This window comes from Diabrotica virgifera, chromosome 3 (assembly GCF_917563875.1).
Source record: "Diabrotica virgifera virgifera chromosome 3, PGI_DIABVI_V3a".
Taxonomy (NCBI): domain Eukaryota; kingdom Metazoa; phylum Arthropoda; class Insecta; order Coleoptera; family Chrysomelidae; genus Diabrotica; species Diabrotica virgifera.
In genome coordinates this window covers 22688835-22701821 of record NC_065445.1, presented here as the reverse complement: position 1 = coordinate 22701821, position 12987 = coordinate 22688835, and the positions used below count along the sequence as shown (strand labels likewise).

The 12987-nt window shown below is 31.8% G+C and overlaps 1 protein-coding gene across 1 annotated transcript in view; it reads left to right on the top strand.

The window, feature by feature from the left end:
* Positions 1-1096, top strand: part of LOC114329808 (UHRF1-binding protein 1-like) — a 102441-nt gene extending 101345 nt beyond the window's left edge. Inside the window, exon 20 of the mRNA XM_028279044.2 lies at positions 529-1096. Coding sequence (XP_028134845.2) covers positions 529-794 — 266 coding nt within the window. The 3' untranslated portion in view covers positions 795-1096. The remainder of the gene's footprint in view (positions 1-528) is intronic.
* Positions 1097-12987: the final 11891 nt, after the last annotated feature.

Sequence of the window (12987 nt, the reverse complement as noted above, 5' to 3'; positions counted from 1 at the left end):
TCTGGTTGGTAATTATCCATTAGACACATCTAAATATCTCTATTGGTATAGGGATAGTTGCTGTGTTGCTTGTTTTCAAAAGCTCGGCAATTAGCCCGTCGTGTCCTGAAATTTTATTATTTTTTAGTTCTTTGAAAGCTCTTTCTCTTTCGAATCCCTCTATATTTGATAGTACCTCTGATACCACGTTTATTACTTTTCTTTTGACATTTTCTTTTGTTGATTCATTAGGCCGACTTTGCGAGCTGTACAAGGTTTTGTAGAAGTCTTCGAATATCTGTGTTATTTTATATTTATCTGTATCATCTGATTTACTGTATCATCTGCATATCTGATGTTGTTAACTAAGACTCCATTTACTCTTATGCCGACTGTTTCATCTTCCAGTTTCTTGCATTACCTCTTCAGAGTAAGCGTTAAATAATAGAGGTGATAGTATGCATCCTTGCCGGACTCCTCTTTTTATTTCCATTTCTTCAGATGTTTCTTTTTCAATTTAGTGTCTATTAATGTATATTAATGTTGTAGGTCAATCATCAAAGAAAGAGTTAGCGAAAGTAGATAGCGTATCTCTAAATAACGAAGATCTGAGAAGACTGATGACGTTCGAAAGAATATCAGAAGAGAACCGCCTTCTACGAAAAACGAAGGAAGAAAGTGATAAAGAAAAAGATGTCTTGCGGGAATACCTGAAGAAGTCGCAGGACGAAGTGACGCGACTGTTAAACGAAAAACAGAACTTACTAGACGAAATAAGACGTTTGCAGCACCACTGGAACAGTTCTAAGAGATAGCAATGTTGTTTCGATTGTACAAAGTGTTTTTGTAAGGATAATCCCTCTACTACTCAGTAGTTTTGTGTAGCAGACTGCAAAAGTTGGCTGGATCAATCAAAAATGATGTTAAATCAGGTTATTGAGGTGCTGTTGATTGGATTTTAAGGTTTTAAAATACAAATGAGTTTTATATAGCGTTGGTATAGCGTATATACTTGGTAAAATATTTTTTTTGTTATCCACAAGGAAAATTAATTTACTATAGTCGGCTGTAGACCATAAATCACAAAATTTTTTAATAAAAAATCCATTATAAAGGATATCATCATCCAGCCTCAAAAGTCCACTGCTGAACATAGGACTTTGTCCTATATTGACATAGTCCCTTGTTTCCAACCCTGTCTATCCTGCGCCGATCTCATCCAGTTTTTATTTATCCTTCTTAAATCGTCGGTCCGTCTTGTAGGCGGTCGACCGACGCTTCTCTTATCTTCTCTTGGCCTCCATTCCAATAACCTCTTTGTCCATCGCCCATCTGTCATTCTGGCTATGTGTCCTGCCCATTTTAGTCTGGCAAACGCTTACAATTTTGAACATCTTTAACAATAAAATACTTGGATCACTGAATATGTCCTGGTGTATTCTCTGCTTTGGATCTTCCATAAATAATAAACAATAAATAACTTTTTATTAAGTTTACGTCTTAAATCAATTATTTATCAAATACACTATCAATATTATTTAATCAACAACTCAAAATATTCCCGATACCATGTCAAATATTTAAAATTGTCACTGATTGTCACTGTCTGACTGACAATATGCTATCAATATTCTATTCGACTGAGTGCGATTGTATGACAAAGATTTGGAAAATATTACCACGGACATTGTGTTAATTTTTTTTCGAATCCTGAAAAATCCAATAAATATTTTCGAAAAATTTAAACGCAGAATGAAAGGACTATATTAATACCGAGGACCGAAAGTCCCTTAAAATAAATAAAAAGTTTATTTTGAATGAGATATTTGAAATTATAAATCACACTAAATTTTCTCTTAGTTTCTCACCCCTGTAACTTAAAAATAAACATTATAGAAGTTCTCGGGGACTTTCGGCCCTCGCTAATAACGTAATCTTTCATTCTGCGTTTAAATTTTTCAAAAATACTTATTAGTTTTCTTAGGATTCGAAAAAAAATGAATCCCATTTGAATAGCATTGGAGCAGAAACTACGTACCCATCCCCTTAACAATTTGATTCCCATATAGATTAGATATAATTTCCATATCACGACTGTCAATATTTTTTTAATAAGTCTACAAGATTTTTATGTTGAACGTTATCAAATGCCTTTTCAAAGTCTACGAAACATAAGTACATATCCTGATTCATGCCCATGCATCTCTGGGCCAGCATATTCAACCCGAACAAAGCATCTCCTGTGCCTATACAGGCAAAATATTTAATGCTTTTCCATACTGCTTAAAAAGCTCGTAAAAGCACAATACCTGAAAGTACACAATACAATGAAACTATATTCAACAATGCTTAAATGCTTCATATTTATATTACATGTGATATGTGTCTTTTGCTTTGTGTTATTTGTGGTATGCAATATGGAAGAGCATTTTGTGTCAAATATTTGTGAGTTCCAAAAGATAAAATCAAAATAATCTTTTAAAACTCATTTGCTGATTTAGAAAGCTTAAAATATATCAAAATACTCGCGACAGGGAGATCTGATAATAAAATTATATTTTTTTTGTAAATCATAATCAGCAATCTTTTAAAAACGGATTTTAGTAAAAAAGTGTGTGAAACTCGGAGAATTACCAACAGAAACGAAGCTTTTGTTATTATCTTTACCGGAGAAGAGTTACTGGGGAAAAACGGTTGTAAATACGAGTATACAAACTTGTATACTCAAATATAACAATTACCTCCTGGCAAATATACCTTTTATATTAACGAGTTTTCTGAAAGAGGAAGAATCTCACAATGAACAGTAAGGTATTGTGTGATTTTCAATGAATTATAAAATTTAATTGAAATCATGCGCTCCATTCTTATCGTAGAAAGATATATAAAACCTATTTTTTAGTATATTTTCATAAGAAATGGTTATACAGTAAGGTCTCGTTTTATGCGGTAAATACGTTCTTCAGAAAACCGCATATAAAAAAATCGCATAATTTACTTGAAGAGCATTTTGTGTTAAATATTTGTGACTAATAATGCTTCCAAAAGTTAACATCAAAATAATCTTTTAAAACTCATTTGCCGATTTAAAAAGCTCAAAATATATCAAAATACTCGCGACAGGGAGATCTGCTAATAGAATTATATTTTTTTTTGTAAATCATAATCAGCAATCTTTTAAAAATGGATTTTAGTAAAAAAGAGTGTAAAACTCGGAGAATTACCAACAGAAACGAAGCTTTTGTTATTATCTTTACCGGAGAAGAGTTACTGGGGAAAACGGTTGTAAATACGAGTATACAAACTTGTATATTCAAATATAACAATTACCTCCTGGCAAATATACCTTTTATATTAACGAGTTTTCTGAAAGAGGAAGAATCTCACAATGAACAGTAAGGTTTTGTGTGATTTTCAATGAATTATAAAATTTAATTGAAATCATGCGCTCCATTCTTATTGTAGAAAGAGATATAAAACCTATTTTTTAATATATTTTCATAAGAAATGGTTGTATTACAGTTTTCATATATTAAGAATTTCTTTTTAAATCTTTTTTTATTTAATTACTATTGATATTTGTATACTCAAACAGGTTTAAGTTCAAAAGAGGTTGTTCTGAAGCTATTTCCTTTTGGCATTTTTATGATTAACTATTTAGATGGGAAATAAGCCACAATTAAATTGAAAAAATAATTTTATTAATGTTTCGACGCCCAAATCTCTGTTTCCCAAAAATTACCTATTTTGTATTTTGACAACGGTACCCGGTATGGGCGTCGAAACGTTAATAAAATCATTTTTTCAATTTAATTGTGGCTTATTTCCCATCTTAATAGTTATTCAAAAGAGCTTTTTGAAAAAAACTGTGTACATAGTTTTCTATTTTCTAAGGGATTCTTGTATCTTTTGCATAAAGGCAGCATTTCTTTTGTATGTATTTAGTGTTATTTGCAATTATGTGTGAAGAATTTTAATTTTGCATTTGTGTATAGTAAGTATGTATGTGTAAATGAGTTTACAGTTTTTTTTTGAAGGTATACTTCTTTACGATCGAGAGTGAAATTTTTTAACACCGGGCGCATGCGCACACAGACAGTATGTAGTTCGTTGCTAATCTTTCAAGATATGTATGTATCAGCGCTGTCAGCGCAAATAAATCATTAAAAGGATTTATTAGTGTTTTTAGTAAATGTATTATTTATTATAATTTTTGTGTCTTTGGATTTGTCTTCCTCGGGAATCAGATATTTTATAATAATAGTAAGTATATTTAAAGTATTTTTGTATACTTGGTCTATTAAATTTGTCAGTATTTATGAGAAATCTTGTAACCTGTCAAAGCGAAGGGAATATAGCTCAGTGGGAGAGCGTGTGACCGGAGATCGACAGGTCCTGGGTTCAAATTCCGGACGATTCATATTCTTTTTTTTTTAATTTTTGGTATCGTTTTAATAAAAATTTTTTTACAGTAGTAGGTAAGAAAGTTAGTTTAATATTTAAATAAAATACAAATAACCTGTTAAGTATATTTATTTCTTTGAAATTATATGATAGAAGTATAACTTTCTTTTCACACACATTCAACGAAATGACGTCACACAGTGGTCAGGTGCGTCGTTGTCAAACTATTTTTCCATTTCCGATTCTTCTTAAACACACATAACCTAAATTTTCGTTTTCTTCTTTTAAAAACAAATTTTTGGGTACAACTTCCTAAAGCTGTAGACATTTTTGAAAATTTATAAAAGTTTAAAAGAACTTTTTTAATTAAATATGCCGCAAAAATTGAAACGACAAAGGAAATACCCAACACGAATTAACCTCCCATTCACGCAAATACAATAACAAAAGTCCGCTAGAAATGCACTGGCAATTCTGCAATATTTTGCCAACTGATAATTCACTAAAAGTCACTAATTATATCAGAATCTATGCATAGGGAATTTGGTGTATGGTTGGACATTTAAAAGTTACTAGAATGACATCATTTCATTCTTATTGTAAAAAAACTGTCGTTTGAAAATGCAGTAATGTGTAATCAAATTGCCTAAATTCGCTGCAAGTAAGAGATATAAACCGAAGATTAGCCCTTAAAAAAATTAAACCCATATAAATACTGTATATCTATATCATAAAAAACACTATATATCTATAAAAAGTGTATTTAACATGTGTGAATAAAAATATATCGAACGGCAGTTACAACATAATATATTTATTTATTTATTTATTTATTTATTTAGAATTTAGTCTGACTACACTTCGACCAGAATAGGAATAGACGTGATCGCGTAAACCGGAGAAGGGATGCAGAATTTATTTGGGCCTTAAATTACAGAGTTGCCACGGTTCTTCCAAATGTTAACTGATTTCTTTTGAACTGTTGTTTACATGAATCATTGTTTATAACGAGTTGCATGTAATTATTTAAAATTTGGAAATTTTAAATGATTTTTAACAATTTTCGGTTATTATAAATTCTTTATATTATAGAAATAATCTAAACAAGCTGTTTTGACTAGTGTGTAATCTTTACTTTGTCTACAGTCTGTTCCGCTTTTCTACGAAAAATATTTCAAGAACTCATTCGACAATTTTTAAATATAATTATTGTATTATTTCACGATCTTGAACATTAAAAATGTTTCTCTTCACTTTACACTGTTGATTCATTTTTAGATTAAATGAACAAATCCAAAATTCAAAATTACTGTTATTAAAAATTATTAAAAATTGAGATTTTACGCAAAACTTGTCAACGTCGCGAATCATTACTACATTAAAACTATTTACATAAACATACTCTGGGCTAATTAGCAAAATACAAGGAAAAGTTATTTACCAGCTATTTTATTGCTGGAATCGAATCTTATGATTGTATTTATTAATAATATAGGTATGCAAAGTCCGCAGATAGTGTGCTACTTTTTTTATAAACAAAATGGCGACCGAAAATCGTGTTTTTTTTCTTCAATTTTTGCTCTATAACTCCAAAGATTTTAACTTTACACCAAAAACACCCAAATAAAAATTCACCGCAATTAAATTCTGCATAGAAACGTGTTTTTCCCGATTCACTTCGATGAAAATTTTCCCCGAAAAAAGCGGGATATTCCAACAAAATCTTTAATTTTCAACTAAAATTTTAGATAAGTAATTGTTAATGAATAATTAAATAACTTGGTAATGTAAAAGCTCCTTTCGTATAGATTATAATTCCAGAAGCCGATGGAAATTGAGTGAACAGTTTAGCAACAATTGAATTGTTAATTAAAAATTTACGGTCGCTATAATACCGACAATAATTATGATGCATAAGAATAACTATGATTTTTTCATAACAAGACACTATACATATCTAATGTACTTTACAGAATTGAAATTGGACTATTTAAGCGGCCTCAGGAATATTTTAAAATTATAAACAATTTTTAGGCTTATAAACAAATAGAATATCTCGGGAAATATTAAACTAAATTAAATTGTGAAAACGGTATTCGAAAAACAGTGGCAGGACGCTTCTTTTAAAAGAAAAAACGTTGAATTGTGACGAGTGGTTCCTGAGATACAACCGGTCAAAGTTGACCGGAATTTACGGCAAAGATATAAAAAATAGGATCATAATTTTCAAACCATCACCTTTTTATTTTTGTCCTCTTTCTCCACACCAATTTTCATATCTTTAAAATACTCATAACATATATTATTATAATAAAAACTATCGATAATACGTGTGAAAATTGCCAAAAATAGCAAAATTCCAATCAAAAATTAGGTTGGAGAAAATGTAACCCTCAAAGTTCAAAATCGGTATACGTTAAAAAAATGCATTTTCTCGGCTTCCCATGGAGCAATTTCCTTCATTCTTTTTTTGTTCCCTAATAACTCGAGTAGAGCCATCGAACTAATGCATTTATAAATGTCAGACTTGCTTTTGTTTTTTTATAATAGATTTATTTATTTATAAGAACAGAAAACTACATATTTTTTCCAGTTGTACCTTTTAAAGTGTACCTTTTAAAGTTAAAAACATAAATATTCTCATTTGAAAGCTGTATAATTATTTAAACAATTTTTATTTAAACAAATTACAATTTTGTGTTATAATAAATAAATTAATTTATTATAACAAAACAAAAGCAAGTTTGACATTTAATAATGCGTTTGTTCGATGACTCTCCTCGAGTTACTTGGGAACAAAAAAAGAATGAAGGAAATTGCTCCATGGAAAGCCGAGAAAATGCATTTTTTTAACGTATACTGATTTTGAACTTTGAGGGATACATTATCTCCAACCTAATTTTTGATTGGAATTTTGCTATTTTTGTCAATTTTCACACGTATTATCGATAGTTTTTATTATAATAATATATGGTATGAGTATTCTAAAGATATGAAAATTGGTGTGGAGAAAGAGGACAAAAATAATAAGGTGAAGGTTTAAAAATTATGATCCTATTTTTTATATCTTTGCCGTAAATTCAGGTCAACTTTGACCGGTTGTATCTCAGGAGCCACTCCTCATTATTAAACGTTTTTTCTTTTAAAGGAAGCGTCCTGCCGCTGTTTTTCGAATACCGTTTTCACAATTTAATTTAGTTTAATATTTCCCGAGATATTCTATTTGTTTATAAGCCTAAAAATTGTTTATAATTTTAAAATATTCCTGAGGTCGCCTAAATAGTCCAATTTCAATTTTGTAAAGTACATTAGATAGGTATAGTGTCTTTTTATGAAAAAATTATAGTTATTCTTATGCATCATAATTATTGTCGTTATTATAGCGACCGTAAATTTTTAATTAACAATTCAATTGTTGCTAAACTGTTCATTCAATTTCCATCGGCTTCTGGAATTATAATCTATACGAAAAGAGCTTTTACATTACTAAGATATTTAATTATTAATTAACAATTACTTATCTAAAATTTTAGTTGAAAATTAAAGATTTTGTTGGAAAAACCCGCTTTTTCCGGGGAAAGTTTTCATCGAAGTGAATCGGGAAAAACACGTCTCTATGCAGAATTTAATTGCGGTGAATTTTTATTTGAGTGCTTTTGGTGTAAGTTAAAATCTTTGGAGTTATAGAGTAAAAATTGAAAAAAACACGATTTTCGGTCGCCATTTTGTTTATAAAAAAAGTAGCACACTATCTGCGGACTTTGCATACCTATATTATTAATAAATACAATCATAAGATTCGATTCCAGCAATAAAATTGCTGGTAAATAACTTTTCCCAAAAATGGCCTATTCTCCGATAATCAGCCCAGACTAACAGCTAAGCATTTGTAGATCAACTGAGCGCTTTGTGCCGCAATTTGAAACTTACCAGCGCGCACAGTATATTTACGTCTATTTCTCTTCTGGTTCACTGTACCTGCGCCCTATACGCGATAAGTACCGGACACATTTAACTGGCAAAGAATGACTCTATCCGGTCGTATTTTTCCCCGTTCACTCCTCATCCCAAGGCTAACATTAAAAGCTTCGCTTCAAAAATAAATTTTATGTCTAGACGTGATCAGTAATCACTGATCACATTTGATTACTTTGATCCCACTATTATCCCAGAAACAGACGAATCACTCCGCAGCACTACTCTGTGGCGCCACAAAGTAGCTTCTGATGATTAGTCGTAAATTCTTATGTAAATTAAACGTGTCATTCTAGACGAGCGACAGTGGGGTCTATAGGACTTTTCATCGATTGTCATTTGTTTCGAGCTTCTGTGATGTTGTATATAATCACTGTATAATTACCAGAGAACGGCAGTTCTCGCCAGTGGCGCACAATACCCCTATGTGCGACACTATACAGGGTGATTCATTAAGAATGTCCAATCTTTGAGATGTAGATTCTAGACCTCAAAATATTAAGATTTAACCCAAATCATTTAAATAAAATGTGGCTCGTTACTGAGTTACAGGGTGTTTTATTTAAAAATTTAATAACTGTTTTTACCCAGGGCTTTAAAACTATTTGACATATCCTTGTCATACTTTGCAGAAAGTGTAGCTGCCGTACACCCTACTAAATTATGATAAACAAACGTTTCTGGCTACTACCAGAGGCGTACGACAGGGGACATTGCATGGTTTACCCTTCCCAAATTCTACGCCACTGGCGAAATTGCTATTTTAGCACAATATTTCGATTTTCCAATACTTTCTATGTAAGTAATATACTCTTCATTCGTAACGTTAAAGTCATTAGTTTTCGAGATATTTGAAGTTGAAAATGAAACGGCATAGCTATTTTGATTAATGTATTGTGCTCCTTCATTTTTAACTTTAAATATCTCGAAAACTAATGGTACGGATGAAGAGTATATTATCTGCATAGAAAGTACTGGAGAATCGAAAAATTGCAATAAAATAGTAATTCCGCCAGTGGCGTAGAATGTGGGAAGGGTCAAACATTCACTTTCCCCTGTCATACGCCTCTGGTACTAGCCAGAAAGTTTTATTTAACATATTTTAGTCGGTTGTACAGTATCTACACTATCCGCTAAGTATGATAAGGATATGTCAAATACTTTAAAATACTGGATACAAATAGATAATATTTATGTAAATGGGATGTTTGATTTAAAAATTTAAAAATTATTTGTATCCAGTACTTTAAAAGTACTGAAATTGCCGTATCATACTTGCCAAAAAGTGTAGGTACTGCACACGTTACTAATTTACGTCAAATGAACGTTTCTGGCTATTACCAGAGGCGTACAGGGGAAAATGAATGGTTGAACCTTCCCAAATTCTACGCCACTGATGGAATTGCCATTTTAGCATAATTTTTAGATTCTCCAATACTTTCTATGCAAATAATATACTCTTCATTCGTATCGATAAAATCATTAGTTTTCGAGATATTTGAAATTAAAAATGAAGGGGCACAATACATTAATCAAAATAACTGTAAAGTTTCATTTTCAACTTCAAATATCTCGAAAACTAATGACCTTAACGTTACGGATGAAGAGTATATGATTTACATAGAAAGTATTGGAAAATCGAAATATTGTGCTAAAATAGCAATTTCGCCAGTGGCGTAGAATTTGGGAAGGGTAAACCATGCAATGTCCCCTGTCGTACGCCTCTGGTAGTAGCCAGAAACGTTTGTTTATCATAATTTAGTAGGGTGTACGGCAGCTACACTTTCTGCAAAGTATGACAAGGATATGTCAAATAGTTTTAAAGTACTGGGTAAAAATGTTTATTAAATTTTTAAATAGAACACCCTGTAACTCAGTAACGAGGCACATTTTATATAAGTGATTTGGGTTAAATCTTAATATTTTGAGGTCTAGAATCTACAACTCAGAGATTGGACATTCTTAATGAATCACCCTGTATATACATGAAATTTTCGATTTTCTAAATCTGACTGAATTGAAAATTGGGCCAAATCCCATCTTCAAGTTTAGGAAAAGCTCGTCCATCCATATGTCAACTCTATTTTGGTTCAAGGGTGTGGATTTTACGGCCCTTCCCATTTAGGGTCTGTTTTTCGTTCTCGTCCCCAAAACTTCCAAAAATGTCAAAAATAAGTCCGACCTCAGAAATATAACTCAATTTTTATTTAAAAAATGTGTGTGGAAAAGTTACACCGATCTGAAATTTTTTTCTGTGTTTCAAGAGGGGGTCAGGGTCGATTCAGAACCGGTGTAGTTTGTGACTTTTGATTACCCATAAGCCAGCTATAGGGCTACGTAGATACAAAAGTGCATATTTTTTGGGCGTATATATCTTAGGTTCAAGGACAGACAGGAAAACCGCAAATACACCAAATCAATAGCGTTGAGTTAAGCTTTCAAATGGTGTCTAAGCGGTCAAGATCATACCTACACACGGCTCAGTATAGCCGAAAAACTGAAAAATTAAACTTTGAAAAGTTTGGTTTTTCGACAATTACTTAACATTTCAACCTACGAATTACGCCAATAACAGGGTTTGTAGGAAGACTCTAGACGAGTCTAATGGTGTATACTTCATATCTGGGAAAATTCGAATTTTTAAGTTATAGGCTACATAAGTATGATCAAATCAATTTCTTATGGGAAAAACGGTTTTTCAGGCTCAATAATTCTTGTAATACCTTCAGTTATCGTACTTGACCTTGGTTGCATCAGATACTACTTATCAATACGTTTGAAACTCATGTTTAATGATCAAAATCGGTTAAGCCGTTCAAAAGCTATCAAGCTCCAAACGTATAATACATTTAACCATTATCGCCGAAATGGTTTATGTAGTTGTAGTGGTTACGACGCTAAGTTTGATAGGGAAATCCGAGTTCATTTGCCGGCCATAATTTTATTAAGATGGCTGGGATATTAACTCGGATTGTCTTATCACAAGTTTGGTGTCGTAACTACTAGATCATTTGGGAGAGAATGCGACAAAGGCGACCATTTATAACGCTTAACTTGTAATCGAAAAACGTTACATTCAACTTAATACATTTAATTTATAAAAAACTTTGAAAAACTCCTGATACAAGAATAAAAAACTGCTAAACGCCGTAAAAATGAGTGGCGCATACAATATTTCAGCTACAAAAGATGAATATTACGTGGCGCGAAAATGATTTTTCATTTTGATGGAAAATAAAATTCTAGTTTTATTTTGAAAGATTTTTCCATAATATTTGCTAAATTTGGAGTAAAACGTGCCACAAAAGAGCCTCAAAATGCAAACTGTATCAAAGTTAGTCTTTTGTGGCGCGTTTTATTTCAAATTTAGCAAATATTATGGAAAAATCTTTAAAAAAAAACTAGAATTTTATTTTCTATCAAAATGAAAATACATTTTCGCGCCACGTAAGATTCATATCAGCTCTATTGTAGCTGAAATATTGTATGCGCCACTCATTTTTACGGCGTTTAGCGGTTTTTTATTCTTGTATTAATATACACGGATTATACGACATATGACAGGAGCTCGAAACAAATGACTGTGAATGAAAAACCCTATTACAAAAAGAAAATCATTGGCGCTACAAAATCGCCTGTCTAAGCTACACGCTGTGGCGCCACAGAATAGCGCTGCAGAGTGGCTCGTCTGTTTCTGGGCTTATACTTGAAATATATTTTTAATGACGCAACAAAGAATATTCTTGATTTCAGAATCTCAGATTCTTTCAAAATTTCAGATATTCAGAATATTTTTGATTGATCCAGCCATGTTTTATATTAGTGCTAGGCTGTTTTGTTTAGGTAATTTTTTACGAACTAATTTGAGACTTGTTTACAATTTAAGTTTCCAGGGTGCACATAATTTGCATGAAGGGAGCTATGCCAAGCAATATCATCAACAATTGGTGCCTGTTTGTAATATAGTGTAAATAAAATTTATATTTTATAGAGAAATTATAAGTTATTAGGATCATTTTTCTCTCTAAACTTGTTAGAAGTAGTAAGATGCAGTGATTTCAATTGAGGGGTGTATTTTATGTATTGCAGTTAACCCATTCGCTACCTATCGAAGAGGATGGAACTCGGTTAGGAGCCATTTTGTTAAACGGCACCTGACTGAAGTAGCCATATCACTCACTGGCGCGTGAACGGCACCTGACTAGAGTAACCACATCACGCGCTGGCCCGTGATCGGCAGCGAATAGGTTAAGATTTCGAATAAGAGAAGTTTACAACAAATATTTTCTTGAAAACACATAGTCCAAGTATAATGAAACTTAAAATAGGACAAAACCTCGCAATTTTTACAGAATGGATCGATTTGCTTGAAAATTTGAGAATAAGTAGTGGATAGTCCAAGGATCAAAATCTATATGATGCCAAAAGGCGCTTTTACCATAGGGGTGGTTGCCACCCTATCTCGGGGGTGGAAATTTTTATTATATTTTGACCGCAAGAGTTGGTAAAAACATTCATTATAAGCAAAAAACGTTCTATACATTTTTTTGATAAAATTAATAGTTTTCGATTTATCAAAACAACTTTACTTAACAAAAATGTACGTTTTGAAAAAATAAACAAAACCGT